The sequence below is a fragment of the Carassius auratus genome, chromosome 22 (assembly GCF_003368295.1).
Source record: "Carassius auratus strain Wakin chromosome 22, ASM336829v1, whole genome shotgun sequence".
Taxonomy (NCBI): domain Eukaryota; kingdom Metazoa; phylum Chordata; class Actinopteri; order Cypriniformes; family Cyprinidae; genus Carassius; species Carassius auratus.
The window spans coordinates 22,329,498-22,353,136 of record NC_039264.1 but is presented as its reverse complement, the minus strand read 5'-3'; the positions used below and the strand labels follow the sequence as shown (position 1 = coordinate 22,353,136).

The following is a 23,639-nucleotide window of genomic DNA, read 5'->3' as shown; positions in this document are numbered from 1 at the left end:
ACTGAAAAAATCGCGAGGATAGAGTGTGATGTGTACTTTGGCATGAAAATGCGCACAATCTATAACTAGAATACTCCTATAGCTGCAAGTAACTTTTTAAATACGAGAAGAAAAAAATTCATCTTCAAGCTTTTTCTTGATGCTTACTCCAGACTGAACAAATGATAGACGGATTATTTATTTTTGGGCAGGTCAAAAGAAGCATTTTATATATGGACACTAAAATGACCCTGAGGGGGTTAGTGTGGACTTGCTATGGACTTACTGCCCCCTCTTGGTAGAATCACATACTACATAATACAACATGACACTGGGAGACTGAATATTCAAAACTGCAAATCTTAGCTTCAACCTTAAGTCCACTTAAGGTAACGTATTGTGCTAAAAATTTATTTTTTCTGTGTTGGGAGGGCTTACTATAAATCAGATTTATGACTTCACATACTTCCTGTTTCTGTAGTGCTATCAAAACAATGAAGTTGTAAGAAGGTGCTTCTCATTTCTCAAATACCTTATTCTCACAACTTACTAAAGAAAACAACATGACTCTTACCATGCAGACAATCAACATTACTATGAAAAATCTTTTAAACATCATTCCTTTTCACTTGGTGAGCAGGTTAGCTAGCATCTCAGAGGATTCATCTAATATTCTCTAAGACAGCACAACAGCTTCCAAACACATTAGAAATATAGATATACAGTACATTGAAGGGCCTAGTACAAATGTTCTTTCTTCTTTCAATACCGCTTATTAAGCATTTAAAGGGATAGTTCACTCTAAAATGTAAGTTCTGTCACCATTTACTCACCCTCGTGTCCTTCCAAACCTGTATGACTTACTTTCTTACGTGAAACAAAAAATGAATATCCAAGTCGCTCTTTTCCATACAATGAATGGTGACCACAGCAAATCTCCAGTAAATAATAATTGAAATCTCTAACGTTTTGCACACAAACAGCTTCAGAGCACTTGAAATATAGTACATGAGGGCATATGGATTAGTTTTTTGAGGCTTTTATGGTGATTTTTGTTCTTGACTGCATTGGACTCCATCCAATCACAACTATGAAGCAAAGTTTGCAATGATTAATGACTTAAATTTCTCTTTTAATGTCCGTTTCTCACACAAACAGCTTCAGAACATTTGGAATATAATACATGAATCATATGGACTAGCTTCTGATTATTTGTTGTTGTTGTTTTGTCCTTTCTGACAGAGTTAAACTAAATGTTTATAAATGTAGTATTTTAAGTGTTGTGAAGCCGTTGAAGGATAAATGTAAGAAATTTAAGTTACTTATTCCAAATTTTGCTTGATGGCTGTGGTGACCATTTGCTTTTATAGTATGGAAAGGAGCAGCATGAACACTCTTCAAAATATCTCTGGGATGTCTATATCTTCATCTTTGGGATGACATAAAAATGAAACAAATCCTCATTTTAACTTGAACCGTCCCTGTAAGGTAGGATAGATGCAACAGCCGTGCCTTCGAACAATAACATCAATCCTTTAAACTCTAAATGGATTATGCCGCGGCTATGTTTTTAGATTCAAAGTTGCTTTTAGTCTCAGAGTTACTGCCTGAGGCCAAAGTGCTTTTGACTCAGTTATTGTAGATTGTAGCTTTAAAAGGTGAAAGATTTTAAGAGGAAGAGAGAAAGCGGAGGAAAAACAAAAAACAAAGAGGAATTATTACTGAAGGGTCGATGGTCCATTAACGGTCGCACCATTTGTAGACCATTTCCACAACGAGCATAAGAAAATATATATATATATATATATATATATATATATATATATATATATATATATATATATATATATATATATATTACATACAAGCAGGCAAGAAATAGTGTAAATAAAATAAAATCAAACATCTGTAACACAATAAAAAGGTGGATTGGTATAAATACATATAGAGAGCTGGTGGAATGAACCAAAAGGAATGACATTAGGCATGTGAACACAGTAGCAATTTAGAGGGTAGATAGAAAGATGCAAGTAGACTAGAAAATGAAGGAAAATAAAAAGGGGAAAAAACGGGAACAAGTGCCTCTGCTCTATGTGGAGCTCTGGAGGATAATCGGATGAAGGAACCAGTTTGGCGGGCGACTAGTCGGACTTGTCTCCGTCTTCCTCGCGATGGCTGTCCGAGGTCTCGCGTGTGCTCTTATCCTCCTTAGCCAGCTGGGCTTGAGAGGCCAGGATGCTGGAGAGGGAGAAGAGGCCGGAGCTGGAGGTGACGGCTGGGAGGCCGGCCGGTTGGCTGAGGCCGAGAGGGAGAGGGGTCATGGGCAACGCCAGCCCCTGCAGCTGAGAGAGCTGGTGAGCCTGGAGCTGCTGCTACAGAACACACACATACAGTGTTGTTACCCAAATAATTGATTAGTTAATGGTAACGTTCAGTTACACTTTATTTTAAGCTGCCCTTGTTACAGTGTAATTGAACATTTAAGTATAGAGTAATTTTAATTAACTACATGTACTTACTATATGGTTAGGGTTTGGCTTAGGGTTACTTGCACATAATTATGCATGATTCATTGTTTATTATTATGATAGTAAGTACATGTAACGTGTAAGGACGACACTTTAAAATAAAGTGTTAACTTTTTATTATATTACTGTAAAACAGTTTCAGCTCTAAAGTATGACTGGATAAACAACGAATGAAGCTGTAATGGATCAAAGTGTACATTCAAAAATGTATTTTGCATTATTTTCAAATTTACAAAGCAAATGCTGCAAATCTTTTCACAAAATAAATGTCTCATGCCAATCAAGCATGTCAAATTGAAACTGAAATTTAAAAGGGACAGAATTAACAAATTTAGAGCCATATAAATGCAATAATTACCATTAAACAATTCCTACAGAAACAATACACAAAAAGTATTAATAATGCATTTCTTTATACATAATAATTAGACTGCCATCAACCAAGGCATATGCATTTCCATAAACATAGCCTACTGTATATACCTGTGTGTGCCCACATGAGCCACACACACACACACACACACACACACACACACACACACAGTTTACCCGTATGATGGAGTTCATCTCTGGTGGGGTGACCTGTTTGGCTCTCTCTATCGCCCCCAGAACTTGCTGCTGGTGCTGAAAAAGACACACACACACACACACACACACACACACACACACACACACACACACAAACACATCACATCTTGTACAGTATGTTCCCACACTCATATTACTATCATTATGCAAACATAATCATGCATTTACACTATAAATACCTGCCCCTCCAAAATAATGCACTGAACCCATAGATTTAATAGTGAAATCTTTACATCCCTAGCCTGTTCACATCAGTTATGTATGCATAAATACGCAATATCATGAATAAGATGACAAATCAGACTATCTGTGAGCATTTAAGATGAGGCGTAATGCTATAAACTACATGTTGAGGTAACACTGCTATCGCTCTTTGTACCTCTTGAGACAGGTAAGGCAAGACTTGAGCACAGATCCCATTTAATCTCTTCACAATCTCTGCCTGCAGGGAGAAACACACACATATACTTTTCTGTTCAGAAAATTCTTCCTTTTTAAAGTCTGCTATTATAAAAAATAAAAGCTTGTTATATATAAAACATACAGTTTAAACACACACACACACACACACACACACACATACATACATGCATATATAAACACATACTTAGTTAATTTAACATATTAACATTAACTGACAATGAAAAGGAAAAAGATATGAAGAGAGATCTCACATCTGGAAAACGTGAGTCCTGAAAAAAATGCCTCTAAGAGCTTGAGAAAAAAACAAAAAAACAAATGGAGAGAAACACGCAGTGGGACAAAGGGAGAGCCAACAATAACCCTGTTTCAATAGCCTGCTATGCTGACACTTCATACAGCATACAGAGGAAGGAGAGAGAGGGAGAGAGAGTGTGTGTGTGTGTGTGTGCATGTGCGTATGTGTGTGCGGGTGTGGGTGTGTGAGTGAGTGAAAGAGAGAGAGAGAGAGAGAGAGAGCGCGAGCAAGAAATGACTGCATACCAAACACTGGAATGCTTTATTCTTTGCATTCATGCCCTGTATTTCTGTCTTGCACATACTCTTCTGTGCCTGACTGACTTTTTAAAAACATATTTCACCCGTGTCACATAAAGGGGCAGGGACTGATGAATTGTGCTCGTGAGACTGGCTGCAGCAGTGGCAATGACGCATGCCTAGATTTCCACGTGCAATCTGTCAGTCTAACTAACTGTCTGCCATATACAGATCACACTATAGACATTACAAGGTTATAAACAGCAACACTTAATGGTGCATTCCACATTTTGTGGAAAATGAAGCAATTTCAATCCCTTCATTTACTTATTTATGTTTATATATAAATGGTATATTTGTACACACACACACACACACATATAATGTGTGTATAGAGTAGAACAGTGGAGTAAGAACGGTAATATTGTGCTATATTACAATTTAAAATGTGTTTTGTATTTTACTGTTATAATATAATTTATTCCTGTGATGTAGCTGAATTTTCGGCATCTCTTCAGAGTCACATGATCCTTCAAGAAATTCTAATATGCTGATTTGCGGTTTAAGAAACATTATTATTAATAGTTTTGTGGAAGGATTCTTTGATGTATAGAAAAATTATCAGAGGAACTGTTTATTTAAAACTGTTTAGTAAATAATTTTTAACTTGTTTATTTATTAGTTTTATTTACTTTATTTAGAAAAGCTTGAATCATTTTAACACATCATTTCTGATTAAAGATATATAGGACGATATACTAGATTTTCAGAAGATTCTCTGATATATATATATATATATATTAGTCTCAACTTAACGCAGTACACATAGATGCACACAGGTGCATCTCAATACATTTGAACGTTGTGGAAAAGTTCATTTATTTCAGTAATTCAACTCAAATTGTGAAACCTGTGTATTAAATAAATTCAATGCACACAGACTGAAGTAGTTTAAAGGGGTCATATAATGCTACATGCACTTTTGTTTGAACTGAAATGTGTGTTAGCAGTGTGTGTACACAACCACCCTACAATGATAAAAATCCACCAAGTGGTTTTTCTGTAATCTCTTTAAATGTTTTCCCCTTTCTCAAATTAAGCCGTCTGGCCATGTGACGTCACACGGTCCCAGGCCCCTCCCACGATTGTTTGATTGACAGAAGCGTTTCAGCACAGACTTGGCTTGTGTCTTACCTCTGCCCTGAGTGAGCTGCCATCAGTCCGAGATGCAGACGAGCATAACTCATAAGTGATTAAGGAATTTTTTTTGTTGGATTTTTTAATGAACATAGCAATAGTCATTTACTCCCGACATCTGAGTGACTGAAATCGCAGAGGATTAACTTACGTTTGGAGAAATGAAAGAAATGCGCCCTTGATCTACTTAGATGCGTTTATGTTCGCGCAAATCCTTCATGATCCAGCCTCCAGCAGTGAGTATAATGTATTTAAATTGATAATTGAAAATCGCCTTTCCTAATAATGTGCTAATTAGCAAGTTTCACTATGAATGTGGCTAAAGTAAACCGCCTTTCAGAGAGCAGATCTTAAGAAAGGGGCGGAGTCAGCAGAGCTCATTAGCATTAAAGGAGAATCCCACAAACTAGCCCATTTTGAAAAGAGCTGTTTTTGACAGGGTTAAAAAAGGTGTTTTTTACACTAAGAAATTTTAAACTATGTTACAGACTTTTCATTAAGAACCTAAAGAGTCATATCAACTTGGAAAATTGGCATTATATGACCCCTTTAAGTCATTCAATTAACAAAAACCCACCAATTCTCTAAGGGCTTCAGGTCTGGGGAGTTTGCTGGAGTGTCAAGCACACCAACACCATGGTCATTTAACCAACTTTTGGTGCTTTTGGCAGTGTGGGCAGGTGCAAAATCCTGCTGGAAAGTGAAATCAGCATCTTCAAAAAGCTGGTCAGTAGAAGGAAGCATGAAGTGCTCAAAAATTTATTGGTTAACGGGTGCAGTGACTTCAAAAAACACAATGGACCAATACCAGCAGATGACATTGCACCCCAAATCATCACAGACTTAACACTGGACTTCCAGCAACTTGGGCTATGAGCTTCTCCAGCCTTCCTCCAGACTCAAGGACCTTGGTTTCCAAATGAAATACAAAACTTGCTCTCATCTGAAAAGAGGACTTTGGACCACTGGGCAACAATCCAGTTCTTCTCCTTAGCCCAGGTAAGATGCCTCTGATGTTGTCTTTGGTTCAGGAGTGGCTTTACAAGAGGAATATGACAACTGTAGCCAAATTCCTCGACAGGTCTGTATGCCTTGACCCCAGCCTCAGTCCATTCCTTGTGTAGTTCACTCAAATTCTTGAATCGATTTTGCTTGACAATCCTCATAATGATGCAGTTCTCCCGGTTGGTTGGGCATCTTTTTCTTCCACACTTTTTCCTTCCACTCAACTTTCTCTTAACATGCTTGGATACAGCACTCTGTGAATAGCCAGCTTCGTTGACAATGAATGTTTGTGGCTTACCCTCCTTGTGAAGGATGTTAATGATTGTCTTCTGGACAACTGTCAGATCAGCAGTCTTCCCCATGATTGTGTAGCCTAGTGAACCAAACTGAGAGACCATTTTGAAGGCTCAGGAAACCTTTGCAGGGGTTTTGAGTTGATTAGCTGATTGGCATGTCACCATATTCTGATTTGTTTGAATAGGTGGGATTTTGTTAAATGTGAGCCAAAATCATCACAAGTTTCACAACTTGAGCTGAATTACTTAAATGAACTTTTCCACAACATTCTTCGAGATGCACCTAACCTATATAGCCATGAATAAACCAATTTTCTTGAGATGTTAAGGCATAGTTTGGTACCACACTGACACTTCTGCGTATAGTCAGTCTCAACTGAAGCACCAGCATTCAATAATGCTGAGCAAAAGCAATGAAGATGGAAATGTGAGCGTGTAAACTGCCTCTCAGGGATGTGTGTAATTCGTCAGATTAGACAAACTCACCTGCTTGTGCATTTCAATGTTCAGCCCATAGGACATCTCATAGTACTGCAAAAAAAAAAAAATAAAGCAAGTCAGACATGAACACGCTGCATTACAGCTCTAATACACAGAACTGAACATCTAGTCTAGGACCTCAGCGTAACGTGTGCAGGGGTACTGGTGAATAGTACGTGCTAAAGTGTAAGCTTCGCTCATCATCCACACGTCTACAAGCAGCACAACACAACCTCAGCCGCTAAGCAAGACCAGAGAGCATCAGTGATGGAGCCAGAGTTGGATCAGGGTCGGCTCTGCCAAGCAGCAGTAGGTCCCTAAAGCAATTACCACCCACGCAGAGCGGACGCCCACCCTCCCCATCTTCCAGCGGGTGCGGACAGAGCGGGGGAACCCGATAGGCTATTAGAGGGAGGGAGGGCTGGCTCTCTGGCTGATGCGCGTGAGAGCAACGCCGCACAGATTAAATGAGATTAAGCCGCTCGACGGATCAATTAGATGCGGAATATCAGACGGCAACACGAGGCCCGGTCCGGAGACAACGAGGTTAGAGAGGAGGGGAGGGAGTATCATCGGGGGGATGGAGGAGAAGAGAGAGCAGAGCATACAGACAAAAGAAAGAATGGTAGACAAGGTGGAAAAGGAAGGGATGGGGGTGGATGACTAGGGAGGAGAGGAAGTCAAATCATACAAGATGGAGCCAGAGGCATCACAGCCAAATTTAAACTGATAGATTTTTGAGGCAAATGGATTTAGAATGCAACTTCTTAAAAAAAAAAAACTTGCATTTTGGAAACATAAGTTACGCAGTTATTGAAAGTAAAATATTTACTGAAACATTAACTGAAGTAAAATATTTATTGAAGTAATAGAATAAACCCCTATCCGAAATGCTGAATCTCTGACAATTTTCAAGCGACAGCTGAAAACTCTTCTCTCTCTAAGCTACTTGAATAATTCACTGTAAAAATAAATAAATAAATAATTAAAACAAGTCTCACTTTATTTATTCCTTCTCTTTCTAGCTTGCAGTTACTTGAAAAATGTGTAAAACTTTTAAAAGTTTATTAAAAGCACTTCCTGTGTCTGTTTGCCTCTTTAAGAAGAATCACTTTATGTATCCTACAATTGTAAGTCGCTTTGGATAAAAGTGTCTGCAAAATTACTAAATGTAAATGTAATACACCAAAAACAAAAAAATGTATAATGTCATTTTATATTTATATTATATATATATATATATATATATATATATATATAAAAAACACATAAGTTTGCACACTGCAGAAACTAGGATTATATTTCGTTCAAGAAACTCTAAATACTCTCAAGAAAACTAAATTAGCTCCTACAATTCTGTAGGAAATATCAGTACGTTGATTCACCAAACAGATATGAAACACCAGCTACCCGGCATTTTTTTAAAAAGCAGTGTAAACATAACTACTTCTTTTCTCAGTCTTGATGATAACACTACAAGTGATACCACTACACTACACTTTCAGTTGCGTAAAATGTGCATTTTTATTCTATCTCCGTTATCATGAAACCTACGACGAAAACAAGCTCCGAACATGGCGCCCTCCATTCACCGGTGGTTGATGATTGTAAATGCCATGAATAAAGATGGTGCTGTCGGCCGCTTCAGAATTTCTGCTGCGACTGAAACCAGGAAAATGTCCCGAGGGAAAAATGGGTTCTTCAGGAACAACCCTGCTGGCTAGTTCCTAGAACTACATGGTGTGAAAGCACCTAATATAATATAATATAATAGAAAACTGGAGAAAAAAATAAAAATAAAATACAGGCATAATAAGAACCTAATAAGAATAAGAAGTTGTTTGTAGTTTGCAAATATACTAAATATAGTAATAAAATATATAAATGACGATCAAATTTTAAGTAAATAAATAAACATAGGTAAGTAAAGAAAATATAACTTCCTTTAAGTTACTAGAATACCAAGTGAGCCCAGCTACGCCACTGATGTCCCCTCAAAAAAATAGGTGCATGGCGCCTCTGGGTGGACAGGAGGTACAGAATGATAATAGAGCAGCAGCAAAGACAGTGCAGAGTCAAACAGAGAATAAGACACAATGGAATCTGACAGGTAAGGGCTAGGTCAGTTTCTTGCGGATGTGAATATGTTCAGGCACATCTAGCCTAAGGCACGTCCCTCTGGAGGAGAGCGCATTCCGTGCAGACATACCATGATATAATGACGTTGCATTTCTGACTTCTCACTGGCCAGCTTGTCACATTCGAGCTTCAGACTGGAGAGAGAAAAGAAAGACTGGTCAATGAAAAAAAAAAATTGTAGACACTAGACATATATTATGCAACAGAGGCCAAGGCTTCAGAATGCTTCAGACATTTTTTTTTAAGATTACAGGCTTCACAATTCCATTATTATGTAATTTAATGTTAATAAACGATTTAATTTTAAGAAAACCATACAAACATTAAAGGGGGGGGGGGGGGTGAAATGCTATTTCATGCATACTGAGTTTTTTACACTGTTAAAGAGTTGGATTCCCATGCTAAACATGGACAAAGTTTCAAAAATTAAGTTGTACGTTTGAAGGAGTATTTTTGTTCCAAAAAAACCTCTTCCGGTTTGTCAAGTTTCGGAAAGTTTTTTTCGAGTATGGCTCTGTGTGACGTTAGATGGAGTGGAATTTCCTTATATGGGTCCTGAGACACTTCTGCCGGAAGAGCGCGCGCTCTCGTATAGCGAGGCTGAGCAGCACAGACATTTCACTGATCAGAGCGAGACCGTCGCGAAATGTCACAAAAGGAGTGTGTTTTTGGTTGCCAGGGCAAGACAACCCTGCACTTTCCACATGTACAGCTTAACAGATTTACAGAATATTGAGTGAAAATGAGCATTTCACCCCCCCTTTAATTTATTATGCATCACATCTATAGACTCAGAAAACAATAAATAAGGGTCACTGATTTTTAGCCAGTCAAAAAAGCCATCTGGCTGACAATAATTTTGTATTATTATTATTTTTTTTTATTATTTATTATTATTTTGTGATGATTTTGGGTGGCACAGTTTGAAGAAAGTAAAATCGTGGACCTAAGCAAAATTGCAGAAAATGATTACATAACATTTAGTCTGTTGATTAATTTTGTGTTAAATCAACAGGGGTGTAATAAGAAAAATGTCTCAAGGATTATTATTTTAGGGAACATTTAATCACTCAAATATTGTGTGAAAAAATTAATTGGATACAATTTCAGAGAATATATAAAAAAAATATAACAATACTCAAGTACAGCAATAAAGTGAAATTAATCGTATTTTACACCCCTGTAAATCACCCAAATCAGGATCCAAAATCTGCCACATTTAAGAATCGCTAAAATAATAAAATAAAATAATTTACCTGGACAAAATAAAAATGCAAAGAGAACATTTTATCAGTCAAATATTTGTGTTATAAATTAATTGGATACAATTTAACAGAATATTGGCCTCACTTCTTTATATATCAAATGTATAGATTTAAACTTTTCTACACACACATGCATACATACATATATATATATATATATACATACATATATGTGTGTGTTTATATTTATTTATTTATATTTAAGAAAAAGTGTCAGGACAGGATTTTCATACAATATTGACTGGAATCGAACCCGAACTTCCCACATGAGTACCACAGCCAACTGTGCCTTCAGCACGTGTGCAAACCCATGCTAAACCCCAAAAATACCCTTGATTATGCTTTTTCAGTATGTAGGAAATTGAAAAGGAAGTTCCATATGGAAAAATATCTAATCTATATATATAAAAAAAAAAGAAAAGTGCCACGACATACTAGAGGTTTTTGTTTTGTCGCCGTATGACAAGCATTCTGTCTCTTCATTCCTCTCCAGTCTGCTGCTTCCACTTATCCCAAAAAAGGAAGAAAAAAAAAAACTGGGCTGTTATGACTGTGTAACATATATTGGGGGTTGTCATGGTGACCATCCTCCCTGCTGCCAGGCTACCTGTGATTGGCCATGCAAGCCACTGATTGGCCGAGGCCTCCTGAAGGCTCTAAAGATGCTCTCAGAAGAAAAAAAAGACGCCAAAAAAACGACACATTGATGGAGTTTTATTGCCGCTTCTTTCCGCCTCCAAATCGCTCCTGCTGTCATCCTTATTTTGATTTATGTATTCCCTGATCTATTTATGCATTTGTACTAGGGAGCGACAGCTCGGCGATGCTCTGGGGAGCGCCTGCAGTACATTTCCTTTAAAAGGCTGAACACAGCACCAAAAAAAAAAAGCCCTTGTCTTTTGAATCTCAATTGAAGTCAATGGCGGCGAATCCATGCTCTGAATACACACACAGAAAAACGTGGGGCCTATTCTTCTGTGAAGCAGGGTTAAATGAGGGTTTGCTCGTTGTCATGGGAAAAGGGAGGGAAAGACATGTTGCCTTAAAGACGGGACAGTAGCAACGTCTTTGTGTCTTTAAAAGAGTCCTCCGTCTCCGTCTACAGGAGTCAAGGCATTAGACGGATCAGATCACAGTAGCTGCTCCGTGTTAATTGCCAAGGGAATGAGGCACTAGGGAAGCTCGTTAGAAAAAAAAGAAAGCCTGCTAATAGTGAGTTTGGTCGCATTGGTTTGTAAAGGACCTCCTTAAAGAAACGGTTCGAAAATGAACATTTCTGATAATGTGCTGGCCGCTCTTTTATAATATAGTCTGATTCAAGAGCAAATCACTCTCATGAACTTGTTATTTTAAGGGATCGCACAAGAGACTCACAAGTATGTATCAATCTGATGATTCCTTTTAACATTTGACTTGATAAATCACCAGCCATTCATTTTGGATGTGTAACTTTCTGGTTGCTATTTTCTACTATAGTCGGATTCTAGAACACATAAGCTTTATTGTATCACACAAAAAGAATCATGAATTATGGGACATTGAAATTCCAACTAAAAGCCCGGATCAATTCAACTGAACTGAATCTGTAAGATTTGTGAAAAAATAATTCAGACTAATTCTCATGAATGTATCAAAAAAAAAAAAAAAAAAGTCAGGATTATCTTTGAAAAATGACAAATTTTTGTCTGTTCCTTGCACAAAACCACCACATGATTTCAGAAGAGTATGAATAAACAAATAAATTATTGAGTAAACTATTAATATGAACCAATTTTATGATGCTTTCGAGGCCTTTTGAAGCTGTTGTAAAAGAGAGTCCACGAAACACCATTACTGTTTTTAACCAAAACTTTAAACATTTCAGTAAAAAAAAAAAAATTAGATAAACTTAAATTTCATTTTTAAAAGCAATGCTTCGAATTTTTATTTTTATATTTAAAAATTGAAATTCTAAAAATGCTAAAATTTACACTTATATAAATATAAATAAACATCTGACAAAATTGATAAAACAAACTTCAATTTAAATGAAAACTGAAAACATAAAAAACTAAAGCTAATTTAATATATTAATAAATACCATAACGGTTTTAGGGCTGGTGAAATAAATTGATGCATCGCAAATGGAACAATTTTCTGAATGCATCGCAATTCTTTCTTTAGTTGATCCTGAGCTTAGTTTTAAACAGCAGATGTCACTGCATGCTTTAGAAACAGCCTTACTCTGCTCGCTTCCAAATCCTTACACACACTTGAACCTAAAATAATGATTTATAACATACGAAAAGTTTGAAGCGAATTTCAAGTGTGTTCACAGTGGGCTGTTTTTATTTTAATCTCGCGTCGTGAAAGCATTTTAAGCAGAGGTGAATTTACGGACTCAGCCAAACACACAAGCGCTCTTCATCACTCTTCTTCACGAGCGTTTAAGTGTGCGAATAAAAACTAGAGTAGAGCGCCACCTGCTGTTAAAATCTAAGTTCAGAATCGATTCCAGAGACAATCGCGATCCTTTCGGAAGATCTCAGAATCGATCCATGAATAGATTCTGCACTGATTTATCTCGCAGCCCTGAACGGTATATAAGAAATACTACAGTAAGGGGCCGTTCACATATCACGTCTTTTGCGTGCTCAAGTTCGTTATTTCCAATGTAGACACGCCATCCTTTCCTGTAACAATGTTGAATCCTTTCCCGTAACAACGTTGAAAGCTCTGCCAAGATGAAGGAACAGCTGATCATAGCTGTATATGGATTGCCATTTTGAAATAAATTTAGTAGCAGAGCTACTGCGAGCGGTTTTTAGTGCTGCAAATCCATTTATCCTTTGCTGAAATTTCTGCGTCTTCATGGAGAGAACGCGTCATTGTTGCTTAGCAACGGCAGATGACTCAGGAGCGCTTCTGCCAGAGCGCTTTGGAAACAAGGAGAAAGCGGTGCGCCTAGCGCTTTCCACGTGTTTTTAGGCGCAATATGTGAATGGCCCCTAAAGCTGCCAAAGAAAGAACATCAAGTTTGAAACAATGTGGGTGAATAAATGACATTTTTAGGTGAACTATTGCTTTAAGGTACTGAAAATGCATGCGTGTGTGTGTGTGTGTACCTGTGGTATTGTGCTTGAAGGAACTGGAACTCGTCCTTGATGCGGTCGCACGAGTCTGACGTCGTGAACTTCAGCTGCTGCGATGAAGCCTGGAATGAAAGCAATTTACGCTGGTCAATTGCATTATTCAGAAAATGTGTCTCGCAGCATCATCTGGGCATCCGGGGGAAGAACCAGAGCTGCCGTTTCAATGCCAAGACCAGAAGAATCCGGCCAAAACAGATGCGGCTTTCTAAACACAGGGAATTTGGTAATCAAGAGTGGATTCAAGTGTACGGTATAAAAAGCAGCAAATGAAATCTCGAAGGCTTACTGCGACATTCAAAACTCATAATTTAGAAAGCGTCTGTCATGTCTGGAGCGCGACGCCACCCAAGGTTTTTGAATTACATGTATTTCGCTTGCAGGTGAGCTTATTTCCCCAGTGTGGGGGCCACACCTGTAGGGAAAATGCAGATGTTATTGGAACTGTTTTGCGCTTTTCAGGTTGGATTTTTCCTAGACTTGGTGATATGTTGGTGGTTTTCCCAATAAGCATCTGCCACACTCTTATTTTGATGAATGCAGGCCTTCCAGCTTTCAATGTAATTCTTGTAATGCAGAAATAAATAAATAAACAAACCAGGAAGATCTCTGCTGTTACCAATGTTTTCAGAGTCTGGCTACTGAAAATGAACACTCGAAATTACCATTTTGGTCTTTTTGAAAGTAGAACTGATATTTTCCTGAGAAGGATTGGTGTTTTCTGGCTAGGATGAGGGTTGGCAATGAGCAAGCTTTTTGATATTTGACCTTTGGTCAAAGCAAGGAGTGAATTAACATGTAATTTATTGCATTTTTCTTCATTAAAAAAATATTTTTCTTCATTAAAGAAATATTTCTTTTTCTTAAAAAAAAGTTTTGGACCACATTAAAGAGTAAATTTTTTTAATATTTTTTAAGTATAAATGAGACACTATTATAGTTTTTATTCATATTTTTAATTCTTTTAATTTTCCATTTTAGTTTTATTTAAAGTGTTAGCAATATCTGTTGAGTGCTTTATCCATTTTATTATATTTTTTGTTTTTAAATATCTACATAGTTGTTTTTATCCATTTTTATTTCAGTTTTTACTTTTATTTACTGGCAACTTGCTGAAAAAAAGTTTGTTAACATTTATATAAATAAAAAAACCAATTCCCATAGTTTTCGGTTTGTATAATCACACTTTTGAATTCAACAATATGACATGTTAAATTTAATTAAATACAATAATAGAAATTTAGAACCGAATTTATTATTATTATTTCCAGCTTCAAAAGATTTTAAAATTTAGATTTTAACAGTGGATTTTGGCTGGTTAGCTAGCATATTTAGTATAAAATAAAACAATGTTAATAGTAATATAATATAATATGATATTATTAATAATAATAACAACAATAATAATATTTTAAGTTTTCATGTTCGATACTATATAGTCCCATCAATACAGAGAAGCAAAGATAAGAAGAAACACACAAAACAGACACAAATTCAGACACTTGTCATCCATCAGCATGCAGGACTTGGTTGTTTTTTGGGGGGGTGTTTTATTGGTCGCTCTGATCTCTTCTGAACAATAGAGCAGCTGATTCATCATGTTATTTTCCAAATTGCCAACCTGTTCTTGACTCCTTTCGAGTGTTTGCCTTTTTCCGTTTAAAAAAAAATCCAGAGCCACTCTGCGGGTGAGAGCTCGACGGATGAAATTCTCAGTGCAAGCGGACCAACTTTTAACACAAACTGTGTACTTAGCCCAAGCGCTCTGTGCTCCGCTGCATATGAAAGAGAGGCTTGTGTCAACAGCGAGCACTTAGTGCCCAAACAGTCAATCTTTTTCAGACGTGGCTAACAGTAGCCCTCACATCTCTGCGTGGCTACAGAAGATACGGTTTCCTTAGGGAATGCTGGGGAACAGGGCTGACTGGGAATGTGTTTTGAGTCGACGACTCTTGGTGGAGCGTCCGGCGACGGGGTGTAACGTACACACAATACTAGCTTTCAACAGCGGCCATGTTGACCTGCTTGCTACACCATAACGTCATCTGGACTGTTTAAGCAGGCATTGAACACTTAGCTGTTTGTCAAACAGAGAGAGCACTTTAAAACTGTGGTTAATACATTAATACAAGTGTGCTGAAACCGATTTACATTTGCTGTGTGAATGAACAAGTGCTTATGGGCCCTAAAGAAGTTAACAGTGAGCAGAATTGAGCATCAGCAAAGAGATTGATTGACAGGTGATCTGACCAATAATAACGATGAATCCATCATCTTGAAAAATAAATCAGACAGCAGAGCAGATTAACTTCGGTGGACACTTGAAAATAGTGTGTACTAATTTCTTTCCACAGTCAAAATAAATCACGTTATGATGTTCATTCATGTTTATTTCGTGCTTTGTTAAGAAAAGAGGACAATAGTATGAAGGACACCAAAATATTGTTTTACGTGTGAAAAAAATAGCAGAAGTAGCACCGACATTCAAAAACAAATGGACTTGTGAGAAGGCTCCTGAAATAATCACGTCTTCACTTTAAGTTTTCATTTAGTGATGAGGGAATTTTTGCTGGAAAAAAAGCAGGAGAAATAACATGCAAGTGTCTCAGAGCCGGCAAAAGCTATGAAAAGAGTGACGCTTCATCTCACAGGGTATGACGCAGCTTGCAGAAGTGGCATGCATGCTTGTTGTCACCACTAGAATTACCTACTGTAGCAAAGCAAAACAAACTCATTTGACCGCTTCCAAGGCCCATATTTACAAAAAAGAGACTGCATAAACACATTTCATTACACAAAATAATGTTCTTTTTAGCAACATCATATGACCCCTTTAAGAAAATACATGTGAGGTGTTAGTGACTGTTGCTACATCCGACAAGCCATGCCTCTCTCACTACACACCATGTTCACGAGCAGTAAAAAATACATCGTAGAGCAAAGAGGACACTGACAGACAAGACGGAACTAGTTACTTCTGGTATGAAACAATGTCTCTGCTTTAAAATTTAGTCTTTAAAAAAAAAATATTAAGAAACTCAAACAATAAATAGCGTTTTGTGGCTTTTAAATGTGTCGTGACAGGTGGCTGTATTGCCTCAGTGAACCAAACGCCACAAAATAAACATGAATGAACATCAAAGTGTATATTATTTTGACTGCAGAAAGAGGTCAATACACAATTTTTAAGTTTAGTTTAGTTTAAGTTAAAATACTTTCCTTCTGTCTGATTTGTTTGTCGGGCAAGATGGCGGACTTGGTGTTATGATTGCTCAGTTCGCCGGTTAATCAAGCTCTCAATTCCACTAATAAATGGAACAAATGTCATGATGATGTCTATTAACATTAGCATTGAAATAAAATTATGATTTTTTTTTTGGCTAGATGAGCTAAAGAATCACAGCTTTTAATACCATTGCCGTCATATTTTATTGCAAATTTGAAATACGCAAGTGACTCATTGCTCTATTCTACCAATTGAGCAACCAGTTGGCTTTATGGGATTCAAACATGCAACCTTTTGGTTTCCAGGCCAAATCTTTAATCACCGAGCTACACCCGCCTTAATAAAGTGACGGAAACCTTCAAGGTTGTGAAGCTTAGTCTAATGATTTTAAGCTTTAGAGCAAATCCCATATTCACTTAAAAGAAAACCACACAGAGGCGCACTCATGCAGCACAAGCCAAAATATGGGACAATCCCTAATTTGACTCTGCTTCTGTGCACTTCTCCTTTGAGATGCAATTAAACCATTAAAAGGCTTTATACATTGGTGGGCAAATTGTGATTCTTCTGTGGCTAAATGGGATTCATCATTCCCATAATTTACAGTTGTGCCTCCCACCCCAGCGTTTAACAGAAAAAAAAATGTTCTAGAAAATTCTTTCAACTTTAAATGTTGGTAGTTTCCCCCCCCCCATCCCAAGGGATAACATACAAAAGCCCAGATGTAGTTATCTGAAGAGGAGAAGAGAGTCTTTACACTTGAATTACAGTGAATGTGGTTCGGTAAAATGCCATCCAAACCAAGAGGTACTAAGATCACTACAGCAAATCCTCAACCCCAGTCTTCCTGTATCTGATGCTATGTTTGGAATAACATACTATTACTCTATTTCTGCAGTATACTGTATACTGTGAACAGTATCCAAACAGAATACACAATGGACTATTATGGATTAGCTTAAATGTGCAGTACATAACCGTACATGCTGTGCAAAGTACTGTATCCAACAATGCAATTTTCTCAGCTTGAACCTCTATTTCTTCTTATTAATTATTCAATCCAACAGGACTCCAGACTGAAGTCCTACAGATGGTGGTAGACCTTTAAATAAACCATTATTATTAGTCATATTAGGGTACTTTTTGCATCAAAAGCTCCATTTACCAATTAAGCTTTTGACATATAAACACATACATTTACTGGTAAAGCATTGGGTTTGAGTTCGTTCTAAAATTTATAGAAAATTTGTGGAGGTCCAGCATAATAGGGATGCATCGATTCGATACTCGGGATTGGTATCGACTCCGATACTGGCATTTTCTGTGGATCGGGTAACGGTCAGACGAGACCGATCCAAATCTGATATTGTGCGTATACTATTCTGTGTTATTGTTGAGCCCCACGAAAGGCACAAAAACATTATAAAGCACCAAAACATTTGCGTGCACATATTTCAAGTGTCCTGAAGCTGTTCCATAGTTCAATGTGAGGTACAGATTAATATTTAAGTCATTAAATTCAAGTTCACATAAACTCTTCTTTCCGTTGCGGCTGTCATCCTCCATTCAGCAATTCAACTGCGTGCTGCGTTTGCTTACTACAGTCAAAACTATGAAACTCTCTTCCAGAGCGCACGGTAACTGAGGTTTAAACATGTTCATAGAAAAGGCTCATTAAACTAACGCACACATTTAATACACTATGTATCAATATCTCTTCCCTTTGTACTAATGATGTCTGGTTCGCAAACGAATCGTTCGATTTAACCGGTTCTTCTCGGACTGAATCGTTTGAAACCGTTCATGTCTCCAGTAAGCATTAATCCACAAATTACTTAAGTTATTCACTTTTTACACTGACTGAACTGCTGTAAAGAGAGAACTGAAGATGAACACGAGCCGAGCAGCTTGTGTGTTGTACTAACTTTTCTATGTGGACTTGGAAGTCTGTGCAGATTGCACACTGTGACTCAAGTAGGGCTGCACGTTCTCAAGTTTTTCATTAACCGTTAACCGAGGCCCTTAGCGGTTAATACTCGGTTAACCATAGTGTGCCATAGTAACCATAACCATAGTAATTTCCGGACATTGGCCGAAAAAAAAGGAATGTCCAATAAAATTGTATCTCTCCGGTCAAATTGTCCTATTAAAACTGCCTAATAATGCCGCCCATTAACACAATCTGAATTTGAGAATAAGCCTAAAATGTATAAGGCAAAAGGTAACAAGCAGACTCCGCGGCCGCCTCGCTAAGGCTATGACTATGATATGTTTGACACGTACAATATTTGAAAATCGATAATTATTTATTTATTTAAATTACATTTATATCTGAATTTATGTCAACCTATAGACTTTCAAATATCAAAATGTCATGAATTAATATGTATTTTTGTACAAAATGACATATAAACATATTTTCCTATTATACTTTGCCTGGAAACGCTTCCAACAAGGCGTCGGTTCTATTTCTAGCATGCACGCGTCGAGCCGCGCCTGAGCCGCGCGTCTCACGCAGGCAGTCGCCAAGCTCTAACCTGTAAACATGGGAACCGAATTAAAAACAGACACGCCACGCAGCTGAGATGCTTTCACGCATCCAGTGTGTCCTGACCGGCCTAATGATGCCCGGGTGTTGGCTGTTGAGATTACAACAACGAGGTTGTACTTGAAGTATATCTAAGCACTGTATTGCAATACTTGCATTTTGCCCCGTCACTCGTATTAGCCCGCTTCATATTAGAAAAATGACTTCTTCTTGTGCACATTACAAATGTCTGGGAGCGCTCTGGCGGTCTCTGGTGGTGCAAAAATGTATTACAACTAAATTCAATGCACGCCATTGACGTCACTTAACCGAGCAAAATGTTTTACTCGGTTACACAATTTTTAACGGTTAATCGGTTAACCGGTTAACCATGGACACCCCTAGACTCAAGTGTTGTTTCAAGCTCGTCATTCTGTGCACAGGATGTGCATAAGCACTCTGTGCTGCTCTATATTGGGACCTTTGGTATTATAATACTTGTCTGCCCAATCAAACAATATTAATCATCTTTCTTGTTCTGTCCCATCTATCATATGTTGCTGCCTTTATTACTGTGCTATACATTTGAAAGAAACTTATTTTAGATTTCTATATAAATGTATGTACTTGTTTTTACATGAATGTATTTTACAACAATACAAAAAGCAATGTTTATATTTGACCAGATTTTAGACTTATTCACTTTTATTTGTAAATAAAATAATTCACTAGATTTTATCAAATTATTGTGCACCCGTGATTTTTCTAGAATCTAGAGTATCTTTTGCTGCCGAATTATCCACTAATCTAGTTTATTATAGTATTTTTTATTGTTGTGATTATAGATTTTTTCATTTTCTTATTTTTCATTAAAATGAAGTTGTTTAAACAAAAGAGTGATAAACAAGTCAACACAGAGAAGATTAAAAATTCTACATTGCTTAAAAAAAAACTGTGCTGGTATGGGATTGGATCATTATCGGCTGATACTCAGAATTTTTGGTATCGGATCGATTACAGTATTGGATCAAAAAAAAAATACAAAAATAAAACCAAACCAAACAAAAGTGTGTAAAATGTTGAACTCTCAGGTTTTTATAAAGTTTGACTCACTTATTCATCATTTCGGTTTCTGACAAAGGTTTGTAACAAGATTTCTGTGCTGAAAAAGATGTATGGCAATACATGACGCATGTACGTCATGACGTAATGTAAAAACTTGATGATTTAACAAGACATGCATTAAACAACCTTTACTTAAAACCTGAATCCACATTAGACTTAAAGTATTGTGTTTCTTCACAGTGGCTTACGCATCATAAAGGAGGGTGAACCGGAAGCCACCCTGCAAAATAATAGTGGTAGCTAATCACGTTTGGGACAGGAAGTTGATTTTGATGATTATCTCTTTGCCTATTGCAAACCCTCACCCCCTTGCACTTTGAGAGAAATGGTGTTATCCCACTTCCCGCTCCAATCCGTCCTCATCGGGTCGTTTGAAAGGGGATTATTCACCTTTTATCACATCAGGCGCCGCATGCACCAAACACAAGCTTCCTCTTGCTGGAAAGGCCAACGGTGGCAGTCAAATTACAGACAAATAGCTGTCACACGGCATAAAGGATACACAACACAGCAGGAGGGGGGTAGTGAAAATAGGAATGTCAGTCAAGAAGAGAGCGTACAGCACAGTGGCTCACGATTGGAAATTAAAAGCAGGAGGGTCAGGGTGATTGTGAGATTACAGGCAGAACAGTAGTGATAGTGATTGATGCCATGTTGGTAAAGAGCTCAACACGGGTCAGAGACTCCGGAAGACAGCCGATTACTCCCGACCCTGTAACAAATGGTGCAGCCATGGGAGGAGAGCGACTGCCCACATAATGACCCTTTGGAAAGAACCCTGCAGACTTATGGACTTTAGTTCAACTTAAATAAGGCCAGACTGGTTGATCAACATTCAGCTGATGGTGCCAGTGTTATTTATTAACTATTAAAGTATTATTTTACCTTTATTTTTATTTCAGGTAATTTAATACTTCTACTTTTATTTTAATTTAACCTCACATTTTTAATTTCTGCTTTATTTAAATTATTAAAAAGCATAAAAAAAAATGTTAGTTAAGAATAGCAACACTGATAAGAGTTAAATACAACTTATGATTCATCAAATCATTTTTAAACGCATCTTTCTTTTAGCTAGTTGTAAAATAAAAATACATTTTCATTTCTTTTAATTTCAAATTAAATAAAAGATGTGTAAACATTTAAATTAGATCTGTCAGTGGATTAATGCTATGATTAATCGCAAATACCCTAAAATTGAACAAAAACACAGAATATTGTGTTTAAAATGTAGCACAATAATAAAATGTTGTATGTTCTTCTTGACAAAAACAGCAGTTGTGTGATATTGCTCTCACTGCTCGTGTGAGATCACTTATCATTTGATACGAGACAAAACTTATAAAGGGGCATATTTTGCCCCAATATCTTGAATTTTAGGGCATAATGGAGTTGTTGCCTTGCATCATATTTGTTAACAGTCAACTGTATGAAATGTAAGATGACACACAGGTCTGGGGGCTGCCCAGTGTGTTAACTGCATAAAAAAAATAATTGTGTTATTTTTTCATAACTAATTAAAGTTAAGATGTTAATTAGACAGCCAGAATTTAAATATATATCAGTGATTATGGATGCTCATTTTAACTGGTCAACCGACCGTGTGAGAATTTTGACCAATTATTAAAATTAAAAAGTTGTTTTTTTCAGCAATTTATCAAAATATCTAAAAAGGTTTGCTGCATGGTTAAAATACACTACGCATATAAAAGAAAATAGATTTTTAGAGGAAAAAAATTGTCGCATTTTATTATTTCTTTCAGAAATAGACCTAATGTCGACGCAAAATGTTTACAAACATTATAATAAACACTAGCCGCGTTTCCACTGTCGGGCTAAAAGCGGTCGTGCTAGTGCGTGCCAGGACCAGTCACGTTTCCACTGTCACTTCCGGGGCTTGATCCTGCCTCGTCGGGGCTTCCTCGTGGCCAACGGTCAGGGTTTTTTGGCCCGACGAAAACCTTGGGGCAAAGTAGACCAGCTCGGGCTAGAGGAGGGGTTATGAACATAGGTGGAGTTTCTCAGAGCTCAGTGCTGCGGATCATTTCAGAAAACTAACAGCTATAACACCAGCATTAAAGACTTTTTAAAATAAGTTGAGCTCAAAACTCACTTTCAAATAACGTGCTCCAATGTGGATTATAAATCACTAAACAAGGTAGAAATATTTATAAGCGATGTAAAAGACTGCATGCTAGGTATTAACGTTACCATAGTAAACATGGTAAATTTAACCGTTTGAAGGAATCAGACGTCAGCTTATTAGCTTCTCTATAACAATAGTGTATTTATTTAGTAACTTATATTATCTGTCATAAGTCTCGTCTCGAGAGTTTAGCTCCACATAGCCTATGCCATAAAAATATTATAATGTTTTTTGTTCGGGAGCTTTTATAAAAAGAGAGAAATTATCATTCCTTCTTAATGTGACGTATATGCTACTGTGCTATAAAAATAAATAAATAAAATAGAAATAGCTTACATTTATTTCTATGACAAATTTTCAAGCCTGATAAATTAATTCATTATGCTCAAGGTATCACTTATAGTAAAACATCGATGCTTTTGAATTTAAATATTTAACAAAGCATGCAAACAAAAGGCCGCTGTTATCATGTTCGTTTTGTGATCGCGCATGTTCCAGTGATTTATTTCTTATTAGTTTTCTGATAACCACAAAAATTAAACAAAACTCTGAATACTAGGCTACTTGTTGCACAGTTTTACTTTTGTTTCCTAAATTTATTAAGTAAAATGTATTTATCATATAGGCCTATTTATTTGTTTTATATAGCTATATTTCTTATGTTTTCCTCCGCTCACAGAAGCGCTGCAGGTACGCAATGTGATAGATGATATTATCATGTGAATCCTCAAGTTCTGTTGGTTGCAGATTTTTGCGCATGTAAAATTAATCCCCGGAAAACAATTTTTTTTTATTTTTAACTGGTCACAGACACTTTTCCTTTATAATTTAATTAAATTCTAATTTAAAATAATCGTGTCGGTTAACGGTTAATAATCGGTTAACGAACGTTTGGTTGTCAGTTAGGAAAAATAACTGAAATGAACATCCCGAATAACACTGATCACTGCAAAAGGACGCAGTGAGCATGTGATAATTTTGCACTGAAGGCACGATGAGAAGAAGTGAATGAAGAGTGGCAATCATAGCCTTTGGTTGTGGAGGTGGAAGCGA

General features: G+C 37.0%; 1 protein-coding gene across 3 annotated transcripts in view; it reads right to left on the bottom strand.

The window, feature by feature from the left end:
- Positions 1-1,890: 1,890 nt before the first annotated feature.
- Positions 1,891-23,639, bottom strand: part of LOC113040040 (amino-terminal enhancer of split) — a 28,483-nt gene continuing 6,734 nt past the window's right edge. The window contains exons 2-7 of one of the 3 annotated variants that reach the window (XM_026198261.1): positions 13,539-13,627; positions 9,240-9,303; positions 7,037-7,081; positions 3,475-3,537; positions 3,057-3,131; positions 1,891-2,348 (exon numbers count right to left, since the gene is read on the bottom strand). In XM_026198261.1, coding sequence (XP_026054046.1) covers positions 2,121-2,348; positions 3,057-3,131; positions 3,475-3,537; positions 7,037-7,081; positions 9,240-9,303; positions 13,539-13,627 — 564 coding nt within the window. In that variant the 3' untranslated portion in view covers positions 1,891-2,120. Of the gene's footprint in view, positions 2,352-3,056; positions 3,132-3,474; positions 3,538-7,036; positions 7,082-9,239; positions 9,304-10,869; positions 12,025-13,538; positions 13,628-23,639 lie in introns of those variants that run through there. The other 2 variants (XM_026198260.1, XM_026198262.1) reach the window with 2 other exon arrangements.